General features: G+C 38.1%; 1 protein-coding gene across 4 annotated transcripts in view; it reads right to left on the minus strand.

Annotated features, from left to right (window-relative positions):
* Nucleotides 1-2,190: 2,190 nt before the first annotated feature.
* Nucleotides 2,191-27,697, minus strand: part of LOC138170719 (serpin B6-like) — a 121,297-nt gene continuing 95,790 nt past the window's right edge. For 2 of the 4 annotated variants that reach the window (XM_069100221.1, XM_069100218.1), the window contains exons 2-7: nucleotides 15,254-15,431; nucleotides 14,553-14,690; nucleotides 13,212-13,329; nucleotides 8,151-8,293; nucleotides 4,588-4,743; nucleotides 2,191-2,741 (exon numbers count right to left, since the gene is read on the minus strand). In XM_069100221.1, the coding sequence (XP_068956322.1) occupies nucleotides 2,337-2,741; nucleotides 4,588-4,743; nucleotides 8,151-8,293; nucleotides 13,212-13,329; nucleotides 14,553-14,690; nucleotides 15,254-15,424 (1,131 nt within the window). In that variant the 5' untranslated portion in view covers nucleotides 15,425-15,431 and the 3' untranslated portion in view covers nucleotides 2,191-2,336. Of the gene's footprint in view, nucleotides 2,742-4,587; nucleotides 4,744-8,150; nucleotides 8,294-13,211; nucleotides 13,330-14,552; nucleotides 14,691-15,253; nucleotides 15,432-20,494; nucleotides 20,708-21,255; nucleotides 21,413-27,697 lie in introns of those variants that run through there. The other 2 variants (XM_069100220.1, XM_069100219.1) reach the window with 2 other exon arrangements.

The raw sequence follows: 27,697 nt of genomic DNA on the forward strand, positions 1-27,697 counted from the left end.
TGAGAGGACAAATGAGCTCTTTTTGTTAACCTACTTGCTAGCTTTGCTTGATAAAGCTGATTATAATTTACCCAGAAACTCTTGTCTATTGAAAATTTTAATTCAGGACAAGTAGGAGAGTCACTTGGTCAGATCTACTTTAAAGGAAAATAATTTTGGCAATAGTATATAAGATGTACTGGAGGGGGGAGATGCTTGATGCAGAGAAGAGGTTGCTACAATAATCTTGTCAAGAGCTGATGAAGGTGTGGACTAGGGCGGTAACCATGAGAATAGAGGAAGGGGCAAAATATGAAATGTTAACAGTTAAGGTAGAAAAAGCAAGATTTTGCAACTGATTGGACCATGTGGGGTGAGGGAGCATGAAGATAAGGCCAAGTTTATGGGCCTGGGGGACTGGAAGGGCAGTGGTGCCTTTGACAGAACTAGGGAGGCTGAAAAGTGGGAGAGGCAATTTGTAATGAACACAAAGTATTGATTTAGGAGGACTGAGGCAGAGTCAGAGATGGAAAGAAAGGAATTTTAGAATTCAATGTTATAGGAGGAGCATCTTTGAGTGATGGTGAAATCTCCAAGGTAGTCATCCCCGAGGGTAGCTGAAGTGAAGTTCCGAGGCTGGTCATAGGAGGTAAGTCCATGAACTGAGATGACAGGGAACTCAGTACATAGGAAGGTCAGCATGGCTGTTTAATTTTCCAACTCTCCGTCCAGACACAGGGATGTGGAGGAAGATTCTTCTAGGCATTTGAAGTCCCTGAGAAAGAAGGATCTCTGACACAGAGGCTGGTATATAACAGAAAATAAGGACTTTGATTGGTGGAGGGGAAGGAATGTAGATGCATAGTGTGAAACTCAGAGGAGGCTTCACAGAAAATGGGAAGAGTTTACAAATTGTAGCAAAACAGAGAACCTCTGGAGGTGGCAAGAAGGGAGACCATTTCTCTTGGTCCAGTGTATTGCTCCATACCATGAGAGGACCATTATGTACTGAAGATAGTTGCCCATGACACACTAAGAGGTTTCCACAAGTATCAGAAGAGAGAGTGACAAATAAAGAGGCTCAGTTTGAAGAGGAGCTGGGAGTAGAGGTACTTTCCAGAGGATCACAATGAAAGAGGAAGGCAGAGAACTATGAGACCTATGGAGGGGGCAATGATGATGGATATGGAAATAAGAGTACAGTGAGAGGTATCAGGGGACAAGCTTTCCACGCAAACCGTATTCCTCTCTGCCCTTAGAAGACACTAAAACCTTGTCTAGAATTGCTTCCTAGAATGTAGGATGTTTGTGCACTTGGGTTGATCTGCAGGTTATTTGGAGTTTCCTATGTTTTGCAGGTTGATGAGACAGTGGCTAAAAAGCTAGACCTGCTGTCAGGAAGAACTAAGTTCAAATCCAACCTTAGACACTGACTAGCTCTGTGTGATCTTGGGTAAGTCACTCATCCCCATTCTGCTTCCATTTCCGTATCTGTAAAGTCAAGGTTAATAATAGCAAATACCTTGTGAGGATAAAATGCGGTGTCTGTAAAGCACTTTGCAAACTGAAAAGCTCCAGAGAAATGCCAATTCGCGGGTATTATATGTTATATGTAATGACCAGATTACTCCATGGACCATAACAACATCTAGAGACTGATCCATTGGACAGAAGATTCATTTCTCCTTCCAGATGAGTTACTACATGAGTTTAAAGTCACCTGGAATTTTCAGCATTTGGCCTTTTTTTTTTTTGAAGCTCCAAAAAGTTTTGTTCCCAGAGACCTCCCTCACAAATTCATGAATCCTGTTCCCCATATTCCTACCATTCCACCTTAATTTCCATCTCTTCCTTTAAAAGAAAAAAAAATGGACCTGATGTCTGCCCTATTAACAAAGAAATAGCAAATAATAATATCTAGTTTCCCTTGTGTACCCTAAAGAAGGAAAAGGCTGAGGACCTGGTGTCACAGGGAATGGAGTGGGGGTGTGGGCAAAGGAGTGAGGCATAATTATGGGGATGGGCAGGGGGCTCCATTAGTAGTCAATACTTTTATTAAACAAAAACTGACCATGAAATGCACTAGGGACATTGGCTTCCAGCCCTGCCTTTAATCTTCATGCCCTCAAATGAGGGTGCCAGGCACACACTTTGAAAATTACAGCTTTCAAATGACCAAGGTGCACAAAGGTATACACAAGCAATCCCAGGTAGAGAATTTCTCAATCAAGAATTTTATTTTTGGATTATTATCACCTGTTGATGAAGACCCTTTGGATTATGGGTACAGGAGTGTCTGGACAAAACAGATGTAAATAGCATGAGAGTAAAGACTTCATTAAAAGTAAATGATCTCTTTAAGGAGAGATCACTTTGCCCAAAAACAAAATGTTTTTTGAGGCCTTATCTCGGATAATAAAAAGGAAAGGAAGGTTAACCATGAATCGTGGAGTCATTCTTGCACATCGTTTCATCATGAGAGCTGCAGTGGCACAAGCTGCTTCTGTGCCTTCTTCATTAACTTCCACAAAAGCTTTGTGTATAACTTTAGACAGACTCAGGTCCTTCCTGGCTGACATCCCAGAAAAGTCAGCCATAGATACGTCAAAGGCATCTGACATCCCCAATTTTCGAAGAATGTTTTCCATGTTTAAACTCTTCTCCAATTTAAATCTGGGAAGGAAAACTTCCACCTCAGTTTCATCCATCATCTCTGGATTTAACCAATCTGCTAATTTCTCAGAAGTAAGTCCCTTTTCCAACTAGAAATAAAAAGAGTTGTATAATGTAAGTCCCAAAGGATTTAATTTAATGAGAAAAATATTCCTTCCCTACCTACTATATGCAAGGTTCCTGTGCTAGATGTGGAGGATCCAAGGGAGGGGAAAAAAGGTTTATGCCCCCAAGGAGCTTCTGTTCTATTTGAAAAGTTAGGAAAAGTGATAAAAGCACAAGCAAGCCAATCACATGCATTCATTCTCTCTATCTCTGTCTCTGTCTGTCTCTGTCTCTCTGTCTCTCTCTCTCTCTCTCTCTCTCTCTCTCTGTCTCTGTCTCTCTCTCTCTCACACACACACACACACACACACACACACACACACACACACACCCCATTCAACTAGAGCCCAATACCTCTCTTTTCTGTACTTCTCTTCAGAAGACCTTAGATTCAGAGCTGAAAGGGACTTTGAGACCATTCAGTATAACCTTCCATTTTTCAGATAAGAAAACTGAGGTTGTTTCAGTTCCCACAGGTGGTAATAGGCTGAGGTAGAATTCCAACCAACATCGTGGACCCTGACTCTAAATAGAGACTTCCTTTCCCTGCCTTTCCCACCCCACAACCTTTCCGCTTAACAGAATCCACACCATCTTAGTTTAGCTCAGAAAACAGGTTTCCTTCTCTTGCTGCCCCCTTTCTCACTACCTTCTTTTCTTAAACTTCTCTAGCACTTTGTAGCCTTCAAAGCACTTTCACACATTATCTCATTCACTCTTCACTCCTCACAATAGCCTTTTGAATTATTTCAGGAAGAGATTATCCCCATTTTACATATGGGGAAATTGGTTGAAAGAAATTCCATGATATCCCAAGTAGGCAAAATATTGACTTTTAAAGTGGCAAGACTCCACTTAACATGCCTGAATGCTGAGTTTTACCTTGTGCTGTATACTTACAAAACTGTGGTGGCTCATAGGCATGACAGGAGTTCAACTTGACCAGACTTAGAATCAGTTATTGGACTCTCTAGGATTCTAATATGGGAGTTTTCTTCTAAAAAAGTGATCGAAGGCACCCTGTTCTATGCTTTCTGCTGACCAATTTATTTCCGCAGACTTCCTTCCTCAAACTATGTTTCTAGCTCATAGTGATTCCCAATAAAATCTCCAGCTTTGCTTATCTGGTTCCTATTGTGCTCTGTCTGCCTACAACAGCAGGATCTGAAAACCAACTCCCCCTTCCCTTCCAGTAAATCAAGACCTTCCACTGTCAGTTTCCATTCCTGCTAAATTGATACCTTGAAAACCAAGGATTCCTCCCCTTTCCCACCAATATTACCACATTCTTTGTGCTATATCACATACAAAGATATCAGTGTAACCTCCAGTCATTGATCTAGACAGTGATAGTGAGGACTTGATTATCATACTGCTGCTGCTGTTTGTCCTTTGTCCTCAAAGGGTACTATGATATCAGGGAGGTGATACCATGACATACAAGTGAATTGGATTTAAGTGAGGGGGGGGGGGGCTGTTCAAAGTCACCAGCCTCACTTTCTCCTCCAGAGCCATCTGGGTCTAGAGGCTAGATATGGATCAGGACACTGGAGTTGACCTAGGATGTAATAACATGATAGCCAATATTCAGATGTAGTGCCTACAGCTCTGAATCAATTTTTATTTTTGCTTTTTTGGAGGGCAATTGGGGTTAAGTGACTTGCCCAAGTCACGCGGCTAGTTTTTGTGTTAAGTGTCTGAGGCTGGATCCGAACCCAGGTCCTCCTGACTCCAGGGCCAGCACTCTATTCACTGTGCCACCTAGCTGCTCCTTCTGAATCAAATTTTTAAAAAAATTTCTGGAAATATCATCAATAATACTTCTCTCACCGTTTTTAGATCTGTGTTCTCATCTGGAAGCAAAATGACCATGTCCATTTGTCCTCCAACGTAAGGCAGAACTAGGATCTTGGTAAACACTTCTCCTATGTAGGTCATGCTAAATGTAGATTTCTGAAACATCATCTGTACTGGTTTCTGCTTCTCCTAAAAGGGGATAAATGAACATGAAACTGAATCAAGGGGAAACAAAGGAGGCAGGTAAAATTAATACAACCTACTAAAAAAAGAAGTGAATTTGTATACCTGTACTTCACATCTTTAAACTATAAGTTCTCTGAGGGTATAAATCAAGTTTTTACAGAGAAATACCTTAATACCCTGCAGCTTGTTTCTTCATTAGGAATTGTGCTACATTTATCTGTAGAAAAAAATACACTTTTATTCCTTCATGTAAAATAGAGCTGTCATTGACTGGCATATATGAATAAAAATATCTCTAATACCAGAGCTTTATTTTCAAGGGTCCCTAAGTATCCTTTTCCTTTCTTTGGGACTTCTCTTAACTAAGGCACTTAGTGCTCTGTCTTCTTCATCCTTTTCCTCCTATAAGAATGAGAAAGGCTCAAAATTCAGTTAATTCCACAATAAATATTCAGTTAACCTTTAGTGTGAATGAGTTTCACTCAAATTATATTAACAGTTTGTCTTATCTGACAGTGTAATGAAAAATTTATCCCCAGTTAAAGGAATTTTATGTGTCACTGTGATAGTAATGGAATGTGGAGATTCCCCTGTATTGGGCTTGGTTTTCAAATTGATTGTGTTAAAACCCAGAGCTTATTAATCCCACCTGTGGGATGGACTTTTTGATGTGAAAAGAAAGTCCTGAACTGGGAGGAGCTGGTGATGTAGATTTGGAGAGACAAGAGAGAGGCGGGAGACCTTTTTGGAAGCAGCACCTCTTGGAGAGAGAGAGACTAAGAGAATTGCTGGTGGCCGCTTTGAATTGCCCTGGACTTTTGAGACCTGCCCCCTGAGCTGCCAAGGACTGAGGAGACATGGCTGTTTTGCTGGTACTTTGTCTGTCTGTTTTGATGTTATTTTGCCAGATTTGTCCACTGGTGAAAGACAGTCCTTTTGTTGAAGAAGTCCTGGAACCTGGCTGTTCACTAAGAAGCCCTGAGACTGTCCTGCAGACAGAGAGTGAATACTGTCCACTGGTGAAGGACAGTGCTGTTGTTGCAGGGGTCTGGAGACTGTCCTGCAGACAGAATGAATACTGTCCACTGGTGAAGGACAGTGCTGTTGTTGCAGGGGTCTGGAGACTGTCCTGCAGACAGAGTGAATACTGTCCACTGGTGAAGGACAGTGCTGTTGTTACAGGGGTCTGGGAGCCTTTCTGTTGGTTCAGAAGCCCTGAAGAAGGATTTTCTTGTTGTATGTTTACAGAAATCCTGGGAGAGGGCTTTGCTAATGTGTTCAGGGGTTCTAGGACTGTTCTACAGACAAAGGATAAATTCATGAAGGGATTGGCAATGTATCTTATGGCCTTGCTAAGCCTTGTCTCCCCAGGAACTAAGATTGCTGAGAACTTGCCTCCTGTCAAGATGAAGAAAAGACCTCCATTTGGGTATTAAGTGCTGTGTTTAAACTTGATGTAACTCTGGGGTAGATTCAATTGTGATCCAGGGGTGGGGAACTTTTGACCTTATGTTTGGAAACTAATCTCCATTTGAGAAGAGGGGCTTTGTGGTGGACTTAATTAAGGTATAGCCTAGGGGTGGAGAAGTATTTAGAACAGAGACTTTGTAATTGATTGAATGATTGGAAGGTCCTGGGGTGGGGTAGTACTTGGAGATTATTTAATCACACTTAGTAAATGCTGTATTTGGAATGATGTCATGTTTTGATCTTCTCCGTTCTTGGTTTGTCACTGAATAAAATGGAGAGCACCTATGCTGGTATTCTGAACCTTGGGAAGTTGTCTTTCCTTGGCATTACATTACAGTCACCAATCCCTGTGAGACACAATTAAAAAAAAAAAACACCATCCAGAACTTTATATCTTGTTCAAAGTACACTATTCCTACTCACAAGACTTACCTATAGCCAGTACATATTTTTAAGGGGATAACTATCAGGAAAGTGGAAAGAAGAGACTAGTCCTTACCTTTCTCTGCCCCCAAATTCCCATATGTATACCACATATTTTCTGGAAATTTTTATATTATTCTAATTAGTGGGTGGGTTTTTGGATTCTAGAATAGGTTTGTTTTCTTTTAAATAGTATTTTCCCCAATTATATGTAAAGACAATTAACTTTTTTTAAATAAAATTTTGAGTTCCAAATTTTCTCTCTTTCTCCTTTTCCTACCTTATCTCTAAGCAATTTGATATAGGTTCTATTGAAACAGGTGCCCCCCAAATTAGCATTTCTGTCTGCTGTAAATAAATCTGTGTCCAGTGCATCTGCCTGGTAAGGCAGGACTTTGGTTCTTTGCAGGCTCCTGATTGGCCAAAGGACTTACTCTGTACCAGTGCACCTGTCTGGTAAGGTAACGCATAGAAAACAGATATATTAATCTTAGGGGCATTTTCACATTTCTAATTACTGTTTAATTATATTCTGTAGCATATCTCATCTTCAACTCTTGTCCTAAAACTCACCAAGTCCTACATTACTTTTTATCATTAACAATGAAGCTTTTGACATAAGAGTACATTGATAGAAAAGATTTTTTATGCTTTTTATTAACTTACATTGATCTCTCTCTCTCTCTTCTAAGACCTTTTGCACTTATAGTATGTCCTATAAAATGAAAGGGTAAAATGCCTTTCTAGTTCCTGGGCCGAATGACGTAAATTCTTTATTATATCAAAACATATATAGAAAAGATTGAAGGACAGCCCTAGTAGTCGATTAAGAGGATGGAAAGAAGAAAAATAGTTAAACAAATAAAAGTAAAAGTGTTAAGTTTAGAATCTGATAGAAAAGAAAGCAGACTTAATTAAGCAACTGATATGCTAAGCTAAGCTTAGAGCAAAAGATTGATAGGGTATATGTCATCTTTTTAAGGAAGCTAGCAAAAAGTTCCTGAAGGAGGAATAACCTGGATAATGGGAGATCAGACAGATATCCTAACTGAGGGAAAAATAAGGGTTTTTTTGCTTCTCTTGGGTTTGTCATGTATCTCCCTCAATGCCCAGGACAAAAGTTATTTCCAAACTGGAAAACACATCTAACAGCATGTTCTCTTCCTCCATGATTTATCATGGCAACGTTTACAAGAAAAGAAAAGTACTGAAAAAGTGAGGAAGCCATCTTCCAGAGAGTTTCTAAGGTCTCGAGGTAAGGAAACTGACTGGTGAAATGAAGGAACATTGAGCTGTAGGATTGAATTGTTTATTATATCACAATATAGAGAGAAAAAATTGAGGGCCATCTCTCAGGTGAAGGACAAAGAAAGAGAGAAGGGTAAAGAAAAGGGAGACTTTAGTTGTGTATTATTATCCCTTTATCTATATCTTAAAAAACAAAGGGAATATGTTGATTCTTTCCCATTGTCCCAGTTGCCCATGAGGTCCCAGGACATTGCAAAATTGCCACTTACTTTGCTGATTTTGAACATCATTTCAGTTGTCTTGCATTCATCAAATTGTTTTTCCCATTTTCCTTTGAAATAGATGGCATTCACAAGTGCCAGAACAGTCGTGGAATTAATGGAATCCTTAGCTAGCAGATTTGCAATCTTACCTGTAAAAGGACATTAGAGATTAAATCTAGCACAGAGGTGGACCTAATCACATTTAAAACAGATGAGATAACATCTATAAAGCATTTTAAGAACCCTAAATTGTTCTAGTTAACCTTCTCCTTCTCATCATCATTAACATAACAGTGATTATAAAATCTGTCAGGAAATACACTAGGCAGGGTTTCAATCTCTCCTACTCAAATACAATCACTCACCTTCATATAGCAGTGTGTAGCAGTAGTATCTATCTACTAAAGTTTTTTCTGTAGTTTTTTTTTTTTTTGGTGTAGTAGCAAATGTGCCTCTGAATACCATGATCAGTTTGCAAGAAAGAACTATTTCCATGACACAGTATCCCTCCTTTCACTGAGTATCTCAAAGAAAAATTGTCTTTCCAATTCCAAAATGTGTTAACATCTAGAATCTCATGTAGACTCACACAAACCCTACGAGGTTTTTGACATATTATGATAATCCCCCGGAATAAATAGAGAAACTGAGGCTTAGAAAAGTGAGGAGGCTTGCTCAAGGTCACAGAGCTAGTAAGTGGCAGATCTTAGATTTGCCTTTTCTGACTCCGAGACTTTTCATTTTTTATTGTTATAGCGTTTTTCCTTTATTTCACTAAGAACCTCACAATTACATGCAAATACAATTCTATTATTTTTTAAAAGTTTGAGTTCCAAATTCTCTCCCTCCCTCCTCTTCCATTTGTACCCTCCTTGAAAAGAGAAACAATTCAGTGTTGATTATACATATGAAGTAATGAGAAATATATTTCCAAATTAGCCATATTACAAAAGAAAACACAGAGAAAAAAAAGAAAAAGGAATCACATTTTTAAAAGGATGCTCCAATCTAAATTCAAAGTTCCTAAGTTCTCCCTCTGGACATAGATAACATTTTTCATCAGGGGTGTTTTGGAATTCTTTTGGATCTTTGTTTTGATCAGAGTACATAAAATGATCATTATTACAATATTTCTGATACTATGTACAGCATTCTCCCGATTCTGGTCACATGGCTTTGTAAGAGTTCACATAAGTTTTTCCAGGTTATTTTTTTTAAGTTATCCTACTAATCATTATAGCACAAAAACATTCCATCACAATCACATACCACAACTTGTTCAGTCATTACTCAATTTAGGGGTAATCCCTCAATTTCCATTTTTTTGCTAACACAAATAGAGTTGCTATAAATATTTGTGCACATACAAGTACTTTCCCCCTTTCTTTGATATGTTTGTGACCTAGACCTAGAAGTGCTATTGCTGGGTCCAAGGATATGCACAGTTTTATAGATCTCTGGGTGTAGTTCCAAAGAGTTCTCCAGAATGGTTGGATCAATTCACAACTCTACCAACAGTGCATTAGTGTCCCTATTTTTCCATATTTCCTCCAAGATCTATGATTTTCCTTTTCTACCATGTTAACCAGTAACATACATTTAAGGTGGAATCTCAGAGCTGTTTTGATTTTATATTTCTCTAATCAGTAGTGATTTAGTGAATTTTTTCATGTGACTATTGATAGCTTTGGTTTCTTCTTCTGAAAACTGCCTATTGATATCCTTTGAACATTTATCAACTGACTCTAATTTTTACAAATTTGGCTCTGTCTTCTATACATTTGAAAAATGAGACATTTATTAGAGAGACTTTCTGTAAAAGAAAAATTTCCCCCAGGTTTCTGCTTTCCTTCTAGTTTTAACTACATTAGGATTTTTTTTCAGTTCAAGTTTGTGTGTGTGTGTCTGTGTCTGTGTGTCCGTGAGTATGTGTGTGTGCTCAAAAATGGTTTTTAATTTCATGGAATCAAAATCATCCATTTTATCTCACATAATCCTTTTCATCTCTTATTTTGTCATAAACTGTTCCCTTTTGCATAGGTCTGACAGGTACATTTTCCCATATTCCTGTCATTTGCTTATGATATCTACCTTGAAGTTTAAATCATTTATCCATTCTGACCTTATCTTGATAAACACTATGAGACACTGGTCTACACCTAAGTTTCTTGCTAACTGCTTTCCAGAATTCCCAACTATTTCTGTCAAATGATGAGTTCTTACCCCAAAAGTTTGCATCTTTGAGTTATCAAACAAGATTACAATGGTCATTTACTATTATCTATTGTGTATCTAATCTATTCCACTGATCCATCACTCTATTTCTTATCCAGTACCAGTCTGTTTTCATGATCACTGCTTCATAATATAGTTTGAAATCAGGTTCCGCTAGGCCTCCTTCCTTCACATTTTTTTTCATTGATTCCCTTAATATTTTTTACCTTCTGTTCATCCACATATATTTTGTTATTGTTTTTTCTAGCTCTATAAAATAATTCTTTGGTAGTTCATTTGGGATAATAATGAATAAATAAATCAGCTCAGGTATAACTGTCATTTTTATTACATTGACTGAGCCTATCAGGAACAATTTGTATTTCTCCAATTATTTAGAATTGCCTTTGAGTGGAGTGTTTCATAACTGTGTTCATATAGTCTCTGAGTTTATAGTGGCAGATAAAACTCCCAAGTATTTTATATAGTCTGTAGTTATTTTAAATGGCATTTCTCTTTCTATCTCTTTCAGCTGGATTTTCTTGGGAGAACAGAGGAATGCTGCTGAGTTTATGCAGGTTTATTATTTATCCTACAACTTTGCTAAAGATGCTCATCATTACAATTAGTTTTTTGGCTGATTTTCCAGAGTTCGCTAAACATACCATTCTGGCATCAGCAATGAGCAGTAATTTTGTTTCCTCATTGCCTATTTTTATTCCTTCCATTTCTTTTTTCCTTTCTCATTGCGATTAGCATTTCTAATACAATATGGAATAATAGTGGTGATAATGGATGCCCTTGCTTCAAGTCTGATCATATGGGGAAGGATTCAAGTTTTTCCCCATTATGACACTTGCTCTTGGTTTTTGACAGATATTATCTATCATTTAAAGAAAGGCTCCATTGATTCCCATGCTTTCAAGCATTTTTATTAGGAATGGGTGTTGTATTTTATCAAAAGCCTTTTCTGTACCTATTGACATATCATATGATTTTTGTTGGTTTTGTTATTGATATAGGCAATTACATAAGTTTCCTACTATCGGACAAGGCTTGGATTACTGGTATATATCTCATCTGGTCATACTATGTAAGCTTTGTGATATAGTGCGATAATCTCCTTGCCAGCATTTTATTTAAGATTTTTGCATTAATACCCATTAGGGAAATTGGTCAGTATTTCCTGGTACCTCATTTATAAACCTTTTGTCTTTTCATGTTTTTTCCCCCCTTTGCTATAATATTTTCACTTAATTTTTCCTCTGTCATTCTTAATTTGATTTTGAAAATCATTCTTTAGCTCTTCGAGGAATTTAATGGGGATTGTATCCAAATCCTTTTTTTTTCTTTTGCACTTTTCTCATAGTTGTTTTGACTTAATTGTCTTCTGAATTTGCAGCTTGATTTTCCTTATCAACACAGTAGCTTTTTATTAGCAGGTACTTTTCCCTTATTTTCCACCTTATTTCTTGATTTTAAATTTTATGTTAAAGCTCGACTCTGTTGCCAGCATGAAGGGAAAGGGCACGGTTTCAAATTATAGGCTTTTTTTCTGCTGTTTTCAGAGCAAGCTCTTGGGGTTTGGAAGTTTTCCTTGCTTCCTAGGTGTTATGATCTGGAGAGGTGTGGTTACTTTTCCCCTGTTCTACATTCAGCAAGGGCTCCTGATTCCTTGGGACTGTAATCAATACTGCTCTTCAGTACCTTTGCTCTCTTCAGACCAGAAACAATATTGTTTCTAAGTGTTCCTGATCCTCTGGAATTGTAAGTGATACTGATCCTCAGGGCTCCTGTTCCCTCTAGACTGAAAGTGCTCCCCTTCACCCTTGATCCATGATGCAGAATTGGATATAGCCCATGCAGTTGTTCAAACAGCAACTGGCTCTGCATATAGTGCTATCACAGGACTCTCCTGTAATCTCTTTCTGACTAGTTACCAGGTCCCTTTACCATCTCTGCCTTGAGAGCTCCTGAAGCTGCTACTGTTGCCATTCCTCCACCTAGTCCACCACTAAGTTGTGGGCTCTGACCCAGCCTCCATCCCCATGTCACAATCCCTCTTTCCACCCTCTTAAGTTATCCTGGGCTGGAAGAATGTCTCGCTCTTACTTTCTGTTGGCTCTGCCACTGCAGAGTTTGATTTGAGGCATTATTTTAAAGTTGTTATAAGGAAATGTTGGGATGGCCAAGTGGAGGAATTTCTCTATTCTGCCATCTTGGCTCCACCACCAGAAGTTCCCAAGCCTTTTTTCTATTATACCATATACTGAAAGAAATATTTTATTATCACAAATAATTCTCTGAGGTTCCACAAAGCACACAGCCCTGAAATAGTATCCCATTGACAGAACATTTTTTCTTGTCATTCATAGGAAAGTGAAAATGAGTCAATTTAAATATAGTCATCAGAATAAAATATATGCAACATGAATAACAGATGCCTGTAAATACATATATTTAAAAAGGTACAGAAGGACAGGAGAATAGGGTTCTACATAGGCTTGAATGAGGGTATGGTATCATTGTTGGGGTGGATGAGAAACTCGAAGCAGCATGATAAAATTAGAAGCTTCACACTCCTAGGATGGAAGTGCAAGCAAAGGAGGAATAGATTGTGGTTGGAAATGATTCATTCTACAGACTGATTATTAGATACAGAAGCATTATTGATGCTGTGGACACTGAGAATCAGGATAAAAACAAAGAAAATTTTATGTCTTTTAGTGGTAAGGTTTTTGTATCCTCTTTTATTGCTTAGAAAATCAGTTCTTTTTTATACTTTGCAAGAGTTACCGAGATCATTAGCCACGATCTTTCAAATAACTAACAAGAAATTCCATGATTTCCTACCTTCTGTGTTTCCTTCCACCCACTTATTTATATGTTTTCTTGCTTCCTCAGGAGCATTTGCAAAGTCAAGTTCTTCCATATTTGAATGGTAGAATCTCTGACAGGATTCCTTAAAAGACTAAACAACAGGATAAACAATATAAGCAAATGTCACAAGTCCAAGACTAAATGTCACCAATGTACAACCAGCAAGTTTTGAACCCCTTCTTCCTAACAGTCACAAACATGTTACAGATCACCATATATTGCCCCCCCACACCCCAATCTTTGAGTTTGACTTGGATGAACTTAAGTCTTTTACCTAACCAAAGCTAATGACCTAAAAATTAGACATCATCAGGGCTTGTTAGATCTCTTTAAGTTTCTTTTTGTTTTTTGGATTTTTTTTTTTTACTTTTTGGAGGGCAATTGGGGTTAAGTAACTTGCCCAAGGTTACATGGCTAGTATTTTTGTGTGGGTGTTAAGTGTCTGAGGCTGGAACCGAACTTGTTTCCTCCTAACTCCAGGGCCGACACTCTACTCACTGCGCCACCTAGTTGCCCCTCCCTTTAAGTTTTATTAGCACAAAAAAATCACTTAAAAAGCAATGGTTATGGCCAGGAAACCCAAGGGGAAACTGTGCCAGCTTCATTTAATAAATCAATAAATTGCTATTTGAAAGTCAACAGTCAGGGACAGATAGGTGGAGCAGTGAATAGAGCAACGGCCCTGGAGTCAGGAGACCCTAGTTCAAATCCAGCCACAGACACTTAATACTTATTAGTCACATGACCTTGGGCAAGTCACTTAACCCCAATTCCCCCCCCCCCCAAAAATAATTGTAAAAAAGAAAAGAAAAGAAAATCAACAGTCAGAATGAGATCATCTGGTCTAACCATTCCAATTTTATGGAGAAGAAAATTAAGATCCAGTGAGATGACTTGTCCAGATACCAACAGCAGAGGTGAGATTACAACTTATAGTGCTGTGCCCATTGAATCATACCATTGATCCTTAAAAATTATGGAAAATATCATGATGTTCTGGGGTGAACAACTTTTTTTTTTGCTTTTTGGAGGGCAATTGGGGTTAAGTGACTTGTGCAAGGTCACACGGCTAGTAAGTGTGTCAAGTATATCAAGCTGTATTTGAACTCAAGTCCTCCTGACTCCAGGGCCGGTGCTGTATTCACTGAGCCACCTAGCTGTTGCCTGAACAACTTTTTCAAGTAGGTCAAACTGAATTTTCATTAACAGCAACAGAAGAGATTCTCCTGCCATATGATGCATTCGTGTCTCTAACCTGAAATTGTCATTCATTTTCTTAATTTAATACAGGGAGTAATAACAGATAAGACTTACTGGCATAAAATCACAAGTCTTTTCTCCAAAGAGACGGTTAGCAATTCTTAGCAGGCATTCACTGTCACTTTTCTTACTTCCTGCGAGAAAAGACTGCAAACTTTGGTGGACATCTGTACCTTCATTTAAAGAAAGAACCTATTTAGGAAAAAAAAAAGTACAGCTTTAGTACTGTCTTCCTTTCTTTAAAAAGAAAAACAAAATCCTCAAAGGAAAATCACGTGAAAGCTCTACAGAGACTGAGGGCATTTAAAAATAAGATTTGAGGATGTCACTCACCTATTCTATAAGCTCCAACAGCCCCCTATTGCCTTGAGGAACAAATACAAGTCTTCTCTGCTCAGCATTTAAAGCTCTTTCCCACCTGGTTTCAATGTACTTTTCCAGATTATACATGATTAGATTTCTCAACTCCCCCTGCTCCCCTGCCACCTACTGGTGGTCTGGTAATTCCTCACGGCAAGGTAAGAAGGTAAGATTATTCTACATTTGTCATCACAGTGACATTTCTACCCAAAATGCCCCTTGTACATAGTACAGAGTACTGAGAACCCCAACACATTCTATTCCATTTCCTCTCACTCTCTAATGCTGTCCTTTTGACAAAGCTCTCTTTTTCTGGTCAGGTCTTCCAGGGTGCAGCATTGGGGAGGCATAGAAAGTTTCACACTGTTTGTTTGCACTTCCTCAGTCCCAAATACCTGTTGTATCTGTGCAGCAGTATTTCCCTTGGCCCCATCTAAGACCATAGCCAGGGCACAGTAGAGGCTCAGGGGAGAATAAAATATATTCTGGGAGTCATCTTCTTCACTAATTTTTTTAAAAACATTCAAGGTAAAGTTGTTGGTTGCTTCAGAGAGGGCAGCCATCATGGCACACCTAGAATAAAAAGAGAAAGAAATATATTACATGAATATGAGACACTTTTATGTGCATTCATCCACTCCATTTTGAATCTAGATCATCTCCAATGGTACCTCTTCAGTAACCATAATAGAATGCATTTAGATAGTACTTTCATGTCTTCAAGTTAAGTGCTATTGTTATCTTCTAATCTAATCTAATCTTCTAATCAAATATTGTTATTTTACAGATGAGGAAACTGAGGCAAAAGAGGTGAAATGACTTTCCTAGGATCACACAGCTAGTAAAGTTCTAAGACTGGATTTGAACTCAGGTCTTCCTGACTCCAAGTCTAGCATTCTATCCACTGCACTATCTAGATGCCTCCATAAATGAACAAAATAATAAACAATGTCACTGGAGAAAAGCAGATAAACTCAGCATTGCTGATTATTATTATTATAACTCATACCTACAAAGTGCTTTGATGTTTACAGCAGACTTTCCTATAAATTCTTTGCTCCCCAAACGGAAATATAAATACTTAATAATATTTCTTTCTGGTCTCTTAGACAAGTGATGTGCTTCCCTGTTTCTATGCATGTGCTCCTGATGTTTGGACCTGCTGCCTAGAATGCTCTTCATGTGACCTACTGTAGCGGCAAGCACCCCAAGCGTCCTCAGGGTTTGCTGCCAACACAGGTTCTCGGATCTGCTTTGATAAAGGAAAGCAACTCAAAATGGGTTAACAAGCTTATTTTAATCAGTCAAATATGTATTGTTTACCTCGTTCAGGGGGAAAAGGTCAGCACCGAACTTCAGAATATACAGACAGAATTATCAAGACAGAAGGATTTAAAAGTTAATTCTCCCAAAGGTTTGAGACCAATTAATTCCAATACTACATAAACTATTTGGGAAAAGAGGTGAATAAGGAGTTCTATCAAATTCTTTGTATGACAAAAATATGGTTATGATACCTAAACAAAGAAAAGCTGAAAATGAGAAAGAAAATTATAGATCAATTTCCCTAATGGCTACTGACATAAAAATTTTAAGTAAAATATTAGCAAAAAATTACAGCAATTTATCATGAGGACAATATACTATGACCATGTGAGATTTACACCAGGAATGCAGGGCTGGTTCAATATTAGGAAAACTACCAGCAAAATTGACTACATTAATAAGAAAACCAACAGAAATCATATGATTATCTCAAAAGATGCATAAAAACTCTTGACAAAATGCAACACCTATGTCTATTAAAAAACACTAGAGATCATAGTAATAAATAGAGCTTTCCTTAAAATGATAAGCAGTATCTATCTAAAACCATCAACAAGCATTATCTGTAATAAGGATAAGCTAGAAGCCTTTCCAGTAAGATCAGGGGTGAAACAAGGATGCTCATGATAGAAATTTTAGCTTTAGCAATAATAAGAAGAAATTGAAGGAATTAGACAAGGCAATGAGGAAACAAAACTATCAGTTTGCATATGATATGATGGTATGTTTAGAGGATTACCTAAAAAACTACTTGAAGTAATTAACAACTTCAGCAAAGTTGTAGGATATAAAATAAAATCCATAAATCATCAGTATTTCTATATATTACCAACAAAGCTCAGCAAGAAGAGGTAGAAAGAGAAATTCCATAAAATAACTATAGACAATATAAAATATTTGGGAGTCTACTTGCTTAGACAAACCCAGGAAACACATGAACACGATTACAAAATAATTTTCACACAAATAAAGTCAGATGTAAACAATTGGAAAAATTTCAATTGCTCATGGGTAGGTCAAGCTAATATAATAAAAAATGACAATTATACCCAAATTAATTTATTTATTCAATGCCATACCATTCAAACTACCAACAAAAATGTTTTATAGAGCTAGAACAAAATAATAAAATTCATTTTGAAGAACAAAAGGTCAAGAATATCAAGGGAATTTATGAAAAAAAATATGCAAAGGAAGGTTGCCTATCTGTACCAGATGTAAAACTATATTATAAAGCAGCAATCATCAAAAGTATTTGGTACTGACTAAGAAATAGAATGGTGGATCACTGAAATAGATTAGGTGCATAAGACACAGTAGTTGGTTACAACAATCTATTGTCTGATAAACCCAAAGACTTCAGTCTTTGGGATAAGAAGTTACTATCTGACAAAAACTACCTGGAAAACTGGAAAATAATATGACAGAAACTAGGCATAGACCAACATCTCACACCATATACCAAGATACAGTCAAAATGGGTACATAATTAAAACAGAAAGGGTGATACCACAAGCAAATTAGGAGAGCAAGGAATAGTTTACCTGTCAGATCTATGGAGAAGGGCAGAATTTATGAGCAAAAAAGAGACAGGGAACATTATGAAATGCAAGGTGGAGAATTTTGGTTACATTACATTAAAAATGTTTGCACACAAAAAAATGAATGCAATGATGATTAGAAGGGAAGCAGAATGATGGAAAATAATTTTTACAGCCAGTGTTTTTGAAAAAGGTCTCATTTCTCAAATATATAGAGAACTGAATTAAGTGTATAAGAATACAATAAGAATAAAAGTTCAAAGGATATAAGCAGGCAGTTTTCAGATGAAGTCCAATCTATAATATTTGAAAAATGATTAGTCACTATTGATTGGAAAAATGCAAATTAAAACAATTCTGAGGTACTATCTTAAATTTATCAGATTGGCTAATATGAAAGAAAAGTAAAGTGATAAATGTCAGAGAAGATATGGAACAATTAGGACACTAATGCATAGTTGGTGGAGTTGTGAACTGATCCAACAATTCTGGAGAGCAATTGGGAACTATGTCCAAAGGGCTATAAAACTGTGTATTCTCTTTGATCGGACAATACCACTACTAGCTCTGTATCCCAAAGAGATCATGAAAAAGGGGAAAAGACCTACATATACAAAAATATTTATAGCAGCTCCTTTTGTCGTGTCAAAAAATTGGAAATTGAGTGGGTACCCATCGTGCCCATCAACTGGGGAATGGCTGAACAAGTTTTGGTATATGAATGTAATTGAATACTCTTGTGCTACAAGAAATGAGGAGCAGGAAGATTTCAGAAAAACTTGACAAGACTACATGAACCAATAATGGTGAGTGAAGTGAGCAGAACCAGAAGAATGCTAGACGATGACCAACAATGACTGACTTAGAATTTCTCAGCAATATAATGATCCAAGACAATTCCAAGGCACTCAAGATGGAAAGCAGTATCCACATCCAAAGAAAGAACTATAAAGTCTGAATGCAGATCAAAGCATTCTATTTTCACTTTTTTGTACTTTTTCCATTTTGTTCTGTTTCTTCTTTCACAACATGACTAATATGTTAACATGTTTATATGACTGAATATTCGTAATCCATATCAAATTGCTTGGCATCTTGGAGAGGGTGTATGGGAAGGAGAAAAAATCTGAAACTCAAAATCTTATAAAAAATGAATGTGTTCTTTACATGTAATTAGAAAAAATTAAATATGATTAACCAAAAAAAGAAAAATAAACAAAAAATCAATTAGATAGAAGGTCACCAATCTGCTACTTCAAGTTATTATATAGTATGACTATATCTTAAGACACTACTATTTATCTGGTAGTGAAACATTAATCTATATGAGGTATATTTGACCAATTTCAAGAATTAACTAGTGACTAGTTATATTCAACATAAATTAGTTGATGATGAGTCATATATATGACAGGAACACTAATCTATTATCCCAAAGACAGGTAAAATCCAAGAACTTGATACAAAGATTACTTTATGATACTTTATCTAAACCGTTTCTACAACTTGATACCACGCAAAACCTTGCTGGAATATTGTTTGGTCATATTAGGATTCATACGCAATAATAGGGTTCGTTAACTAGACTGGGCAATAAAATATAGTAAACATTAGTGCTAGTTTCTTTATGTAACTCCATGTCTTGATTTAAGCATTCAAATTTCACCACCTTCTGTCCTTGTCCTTGAAGTAACAAGCTTCAAAAATGAATTTCCACAACGAAATCTAAGTCTGAAGCGACCACCACATTCTAACAAAACAAATGTAATAATGGTGATGATAGACACAAAGTCGATAATGCCTCTAAGTCTTAAAGAAACTAGATTTGTGCCACCTTTTTTCTGAAGTGGTTTTAATAAAACCATACTGCTTTTTACAGATTTTAAAATGTAGTGTGATTTTTCACAGATCTCACATTTTTAACTCCAGGAACTTCAAGCTAGTTTTGAAACAGAGCCTGGCTACTGTTGTCTGGTTATGACTGGATGGTATTGACCCAGGAAGCCCTGTGAAATCCCAGGAATTAAATAGGCTTAGGGCTGGCCTATAACTCTGCTCCCTAACTAACATTAGAAGGGCCTCAACCTGTGCTGCTGAAGGATGCACAATGATAATATCCTGTCTATCTAAAATTAGCTTTGCTTTCAAAAGATTTGATGCTTTTTGATTTTTTATCACTCTTTCCCAAATATACCACTTTCCCTCTCCCCTACCCAGTAAGCCCCTTCCTTATAACAACAACCAGTTAAGCAAACCCAACAGACACATCTGTCCCCTACAACATTTCACACCAATGGGGTCTCACCTTTCCAACGAAAGGAGGAAAATACATTTCATCTTTTCTTCCCAGAAGCCAAGCCTGATCACAATAATCACAAAGCCTTCAATTTCATTTTTCTTTTCCCTTTTTTCCCCCAATTCATTTCCAGGATTTACAGCTTCTACTTAAGGCTTGAACACATTTTTGGGATCCATATAGCTGATAGCATAAAAAGCCCTGGGTCCAGGCTGGCCAAAAATTGTATTCCAGTCCAGACTCTGCCACTAATTGTGTATGCTGAACCAGACTACTTAGCCTCTTTGGTCTCTTCATCTGGAAACCATCTATTGTAACTTATAACTTTAAAACTGTTTGAAAATCCCACAGACGAAACCTGCTCTTCTCCCCCAATGCAGAAATGCTGTGAAACAGAAACGTTATGGAGTCTACCACCCATCCACCTCCTCTATCCGCTCAGGTAAATATCCTCTTTCTAAAGCAAGTATCACCTGGAACCCAGTAGCTGGGAGTGACTCAGTTCTGCCCCCATGTTACTCTTCTGAAGTCGTCTTCCACAGGAACTGACAAAGAGAAGGAAGCAGGATTGCAGGATACTTCTGCTCCTTTTTTCGCAGTTTCGGGAAATTTCTAGGTCAGACCATTAGATCCCGAGAGCTGAAAGGAGCGCCGGTTTCAGAGAGTATCAAGTGCCATTGTCTGGCCGCTCCCCACTGCCCTATGCATAATTCATAAGCAGCATATCAGCCTGCCCAGACGTGCCCCAGTGTGCTGAGGAAGGTGGGAAGTGGAGAAAACTACTATGCTCATTTCCTAAGGTAGGGAGATCTAAGGAAGCACTCCGAACGCCCTCGCCCTGTCAGATTTCCATGCCCTCGCAATCAGAAATTAAAAGTTGCTTCTCGAGCTCCCGCAAAGTCGCAGAAGCAGTAGTATTTAAAGCTGCTGCTGCTGCTGCTCTTGGGACCCGGGAGTCCTCTGGCCCACGGGCTTCCTCTCTAGTTTCAAAACGAAGACACAGGCGCCATGATCAAAGCCACAGGGCGCTTGGCTGAACAAATCCCGAGCTGGGCGGCCCGGACCTCAGGGCCAAGTGGGAAGGTGTGCACACCCGAGCAAAGACTGCTTCTCCCTTTCGCCATGTCCAGGCTCGGCCAAACGGAGGAATCCTACCCTGACACCCGGGCCCTCTCAGTGCTCTGCCATTGGAGAAAGGCACAGAGCAGGTCAGAGTCAGTCTACCTCCACCTACCTGTATTTGCAGTAGTGGCGGCGGTAAGCGCTACTAGTGGTTGCTGCTACCTTCTACACCTGGGCTTGCAACCTTGGGGAGTAGTGCTGTTAAATCCTGGGTAGGTCCATTTTAAAGCTCTAGAGGTTGTGTCAGAGAAGCCAGAGCCACGCCCATTGGCCTGGGAATCGCTGCGATTTTACTATGGGAGGAGTCAGAGAGAAGCTCCTTCCCTCCTACTCCTTACATTACTTTCTGACTTGGGGAAACTGGAAACCCAGGGCCAACTGAAATTCTAGTGGGATCAGAGTTCTTAGGATCGCTTCCCCCTCATCTCTGAAGACCTGGGTCCAAGTTCTGCCTATGACATATATTGCCTCTGACCCTAGGAAAGTTACTTAACCTCTCAGGTGTCTTCGGCAACTGTTTCAGATAGTAAATTTCAGCGAATACGCCAAACTTCATTGGAATGAAATGGGTTCGGTCCCAGTCTCTCTCCCTAGGCAACCCACTGCAATTCTAAACCTTATCCTGGTAACAAGTGATTTGGTGAGAATAGGAAGGATAGGAAGGCAGGAAGAAGAGGAGAAATGGAGGGAGGGAGGGGAAAAAGGACTGAAAACCATCTTCAAAGATTTGCTTAAATACCTAAAACAAACATTTAACTCCTTCACTCTTCAAGGAAGCTCAAACTGTTACAGGGCAACATTATGCTTCCAGTCGTTTATTTGTATTTCTATGGCCTGTTGGGATGACAGAATACCCCGCCCCCCCGCCCCAATCTGATCGACCCACAGAAAAAAGGGAAAAAGAGTGAATGCTTAAAGTTTTTAAAGATGATACAGATATCTTTAAATTCTAATTCTGGAAGGGAGGGAGAAAAGAAAGGGAGAGCGGGAGAGGAAGAGAGACAGAGACAGAAATTGAGATTTCTCTGTATCTCCTTCAGGCAGGAAGCACAATGATTATTCAATGGTTGAATTTTAGTTGCCCATGGCATGGAAGCTTTTATCAACTCCAATTTCTTTACCTTAATTGCTTTGCCCCTCCTTAGGGAACCTCTTGACCTTTCATTTTTAAGGTTTTGCCATTTTTGCACTGGACTTAGTGTGGACACAGAATCCATTTAGTACTCCCAAACCTAAGGAATCTGATTATGCATGTTTACCACTACACCCTGTTATAATAGGATTTTTATGTGTATGTGTGTGTTTGTGTCTTTTTTACTTTTTTTTGCTGCTTATATTATTTATTTATTTTCCCATTTTTCAAATGCTTTATTAACTTCTGATTTGCATCATTCATTTCTGCCAGATTTTGAGTTACAAATTTTCTCCCAGTTTTTCCCCTACCCAACGCCCTAAAATAGCAGTCCCACAGGATATCCCCTCCTCCAATCTGCTCTCTCCCATATTTTCTCCCATACCACTTTGGACTTTTCCAGTAGGGCATGGTGGATCTCTATGCCCCAGTGCTTGTATATCTTATTTCCCAATTACATGTAAAATAGTATTAATAATAGGATAATATATATGTATATATTTAAACATTTGATTTTAAAACTTTGAATTCCAGATTCATTCCCTTCCTCCCTTTGTCACCCACCCTTACTGGGAAGATAAGCAGCTCAGCATAGGTTGTACATGTGCAGCTAATGCACAACATTACCATAGTAGATATATTGTAAAAGACTGATTATATTCCCTCCCCCCTATCCCACCTCCCACTTGTTCTATTCTCTACTTTGATCCTGTCCCTTTTCAAAATTGGGTGCTTCCAACTTCCTTCCCCCTCAGCCTACCCTCCCTTCCATCATCCCCCATCTCATCCCCTTCCCCCTACTCTCCTGTAGGGTGAGATACCCTATTTAGTGTGTATTTCATTCCTTCCTCAAGCCAAATTCAATGAGAATAAAATTGACCCATTCCCTTTTGCCTTCCTATTCTTCCCCTCCATTGTAACCATTTTCTCTTGCCTCTTCTGTATGAGATAGTTTACCCCATTCTTTCTCTCCCCATCTCCTCTCATTATATTCCTCTCTCACCTCTTAATTTTACCTTTTAAGTATCATCCCTTCCTGTTAACTTGGTCCTGTGCCCTTTATCTATGTCTACCTGGAAACAGATATGCACACATTCACATATGTATTCATATTCCCATATACCCTCAAATATAGACATATATATTTCTATTCCCTTAAACTATTTTCATACTGAGAAAAGTTTCATCAGTTACAAATATTGTTTTTCCATGTAGGAATGTTAATAGTTCAATTTTGATAAGTTCCTTATGATTTCTTTTCCCTGTTTACCTTCTCATGCTTCCCTTGCTTCTTGTATCTAAATGTCAAATTTTCTATTAAACTGTGATTTTTTCATCAACAATGGTTGAAAGTCCTCTAGTCCACTGAATGACTATATTTTCCCCTGAAACATGATACTCAGTTTTGCAGCTCCTTTGACCTCCAGAATATCATATTCCAAGCCCTTTAATCCCTCATTGTAGAAGCTGCCAGATCCTGGGTTATCCTGATTGTGTTTCCACAATATTCAAATTGTTTCTTCCTGGCTGCTTGTAATATTCTCTCCTTAATCTAGGAATTCTGGAACCTGACTATAATATTCCTAAGAGTTTTCTTTTTGGGATCTTTTTCAGGAGGTGATTGGTGGATTGTCTCAACCTCTATTTTGCCCTCTGGTTCTAAAACATCAGGGCAGTTTTCCTTGAGAACTTCCTGGAGAATGATTTCTAAGTTCTTACTTTGATCATGGCTTTCAGGTAATCCAATAATTTTTAAATTGTCTCTCCTGGATCTATTTTCCAGGTGAATGGTTTTTCCAATGAGATATTTCACATTGCCTTCTATCCTTTCATTTGTTTGGATCTGTTCAACAGCATCTTGGTTTCTCATAAAGTCATTAGCTTCCATTTGCTCCAATCTAATTCTGAAGCAATGATTCTACTCATTAAGCTTTTGAGATTCTTTTTCCATCTGGCAAATTCGACTTTTTAAGGCATTCTTCTCCTCATTGCCTTTTTAAGCCTCTTTTGCCAGTTGAATTAGTCTATTTTTTTTAGGTATAATTTTCCTCAGTCAGGCTGTTGACTCTCATTTCATAATTCTTGCATCGTTCTCATTTCTTTTCCCAATTTTTCCTCCACTTCTTTCATCTGCTTCTTAAGGTCCTCTATGGCCTGTAACCAGCTTGTACTTTGCTTTGAACCTTTTGGTGCAGGAGTTCTGATTTCACTGTCTTCCTCCTGTTCCATGCTTTGCTCCTTTTTGTCCCCAAAATAGGCGTCTAATCTTAGAATCTTCTGTCTGCTTTGTTTCTTTTGCCTGATCATGTCGCCCCTCAGTGACTTGAACCCTGGGCTTTTTGCCACAGTGGGACTCTACCACCAGACAGGGGAGCTTTCATCCCAAATGATGGGGTTTTCTCAGCTGCCAGAGGTATTAGTTTGGTGCCCTCTCTGAGGCCTCCACACGCTCTGGCAAGCTGGTCATACAAGACCTCCACCCTACACCGCAATTCAGATCCAAGCAGGTTGAAGCAAGAACGATTACCCCTTAGACTGGCTTGGTTCCCCTACACTCTGCAGACCAGGAGCTAAAGCTGCCACATGGCACAGGATGGCTATGCTGGGCACTCCTGGTTCCTGGGTCTTACTGGTAAATGGAAGCTAGTGACTTTATGAGAAATCAAGATACTATTAAACAGATCCAAGCAAATGAAAAAATAGAAGGCAATGTGAAATATCTCATTGGAAAAACCATTCACCTGGAAAATAGATCCAGGAGAGATAATTTAAAAATTATTAGACTATCTGAAAGCCATGATCAAAAAAAACACCCAGAAATAATCCTCCAATAAATTCTCAAGGAAAATGCACTGATGTTTTAGAACCAGAGGGCAAAATAGAGGTTGAAAGAATCCACCAATCACTTCCTGAAAAAGATCCCCCCCAAAAAACTCCTAGGAATATTATAGCCAGGTTCTGAAATTCCCAGATCAAGGAGAGAATATTACAAGCAGCCAGGAAAAAAAACCAATTTGAATATTGTAGAAACAAAATCAGGATAAAACAGGATCTGGCAGCTTCTACAATGAGGGATTGAAAGGCTTGGAATATGATATTTTGGAGATCAAAGAGCTGGGATTAAAACCAATAATAACCTATCCAGCAAAACTGAGTATCATGTTTCAGTGGAAAATATTGTCATTCAATGGAATAGAGGAATTTCAAGCATTCTTGATGGAAAAACCAGAGTTGGAAAGAAAATTTGACACTCAGATACAAGAAGCAAGAGAAACATGAGAAGGTAAACAAGGAAAAAAAATCATAAGGCACTTATCTAAGTTGAACTATCAACATTCTTACATGGAAAAATGATAATTGTAACTGATGAAACTTTTCTCAGTATGAAAATATTTGAAGGAAATATAAATATATATGTCTATATAGGAGGTTATATGGGCATATGAATACATATGTGAATGTGTGTATATATGTTTACAGGTACACATAGATAGAGGGCACAGGACCAATTTAATAGCAAGGGATGATACTTATAAGGAGAAATTAAGAGGTGTTAGAGGAATATAATGAGAGGAGATGTGAAGAGACAGAATGGGGTAAACTATCATATAGAAGAGGCAAAGGAAAATGGTTACAATGGAGGGGAAGAACAGGAAGGCAAAAGGGAATTTGTCAACCTTATTCTCATTCAATTTGGATTGGGGAGGGAATGACATACACACTAAATAGGGTGTCTCACCCTACAGGAGAGTAGGGGGGAAGGGGATGAGAGGGGAGATGATGGAAGGGAGGGTAGGCTGGGGGGGGAGGGAAGTTGGAGGCACCCACTTTTGAAAAGGGACAGGATCAAAGTAGAAAATAGAAGAGGTGGGAGGTGGAATAGGAGGGAGGGAAATATAGTCAGGCTTTCACAATATATCCACTATGGAAATGTTTTGCATAGCTACACATATACAACCTATACTGAAATGCTCATATTCCCTGTAAGGCTGGGTGACAAGGGAGGAAGGAAATGAATCTGTAATTCAACATTTTAAAATCAAATGTTTAAAAATATATTATTAATATTATTTTACATGTAACTGGGAAATAAGATATACAGGCACCAGGGCAAAGAGATCTACCATGCCCTACTGGAAACTTGGAGGGGGTGTGGGATAAGATATGGGAGAGAGCAGATTGGAGGAGGGAATGTCCAGTGCAATCACAATTTTTGGGTGGTGGGTGGGGGAAAACGGGGAGAAAATTTGTAACTCAAAATCTGGCAGAAATGAGTGATGTAAAGCAGAAGCTAATAAAGCATTTGATTTGAGGGGAAAAAAGAAATATACAGTGATGCCAAGGATTTATGTGGGTTTATTTTGTATCCTGCAACTTTGCCAAATTTATTTATTGTCTCAAGTAGTTTTTTACTTGATTCTCTAGGATTCTCTAAGTATATCATCATAACATCTACAAAGAGTGATAACTTGGTCCCTTTTTTGCCTAATTTGATTCCTTTGATTTCTTTTTCTTCTCTTATTGCTCCTGCTAGCATTTCTAGTACCACGTTGAATAAAAGGGATGATAGTGGGCACCCTTGTTTCACCCCTGATCTTATTGGAAATGCTTCTAGCTCATCCCCATTACATTTAATACTTGCTGATGGCTTTAAATAGATGCTTATTATTTTAAGGAAGGCTGCATTTATTTTCATACTTTCTAGTGTTTTTGGTAGGAATGGATGTTGTACTTTGTCAAAAGCTTTTTCTGCATCTATTGAGATGATCATAAGGCTTCTACTAGTTTTGTTGTTGATATGATTGATTATACTGATCGTTTTCCTAATATTAAACCACCCTTGTGTTCTTGTAATAAATCCTACCTGATCAAAGTGTGTTATTCTTGTGATAAGTTGCTGTAGTCCTTTTGCTAATATTTTATTTAAAATTTTTGCATCTATATTTATGATGGAAACTGGTCTATAATTTCCATTTTCCATTTTATCTTTTTCTGATTTTGGTATCAATACCATGTTTTTGTCAGAAAAAGAATTTGTTAGGACTCCTTCTTCACTAATTTTCCCAAATAGTTTGTAGAGTATTGGAGTAAATTGTTCTTTAAATGTTTGATAGAATTTGCTAGTAAATCCATCTGGCCCTGGAGATTTTTTCCTAGGGAGTTCACTGATGGCTTGTTCAATTTCTTTTTCTGAGATGGGGTTATTTAAGTAATTTACTTCCTCTTCAGTTAATCTCAGCAACTTATATTTTTTAAAGTTCTGAAATTATCCTGTTCATCACTAATTATAGCATAATAGTATTCCATCACAATTACATATCACAGCTTGTTCAGCCTCTCCCCAGTTGAGGGGTAATCCCTTAATTTCCAATTCTTTGCTACCACAAAAAGAGCTCCTATAAAAATGTTTGTACACATAGAT

Source organism: Petaurus breviceps, unplaced genomic scaffold (assembly GCF_028583685.1).
Source record: "Petaurus breviceps papuanus isolate PSGF00001 unplaced genomic scaffold, PetGlider_PUasm1.0 38, whole genome shotgun sequence".
Classification (NCBI taxonomy): domain Eukaryota; kingdom Metazoa; phylum Chordata; class Mammalia; order Diprotodontia; family Petauridae; genus Petaurus; species Petaurus breviceps.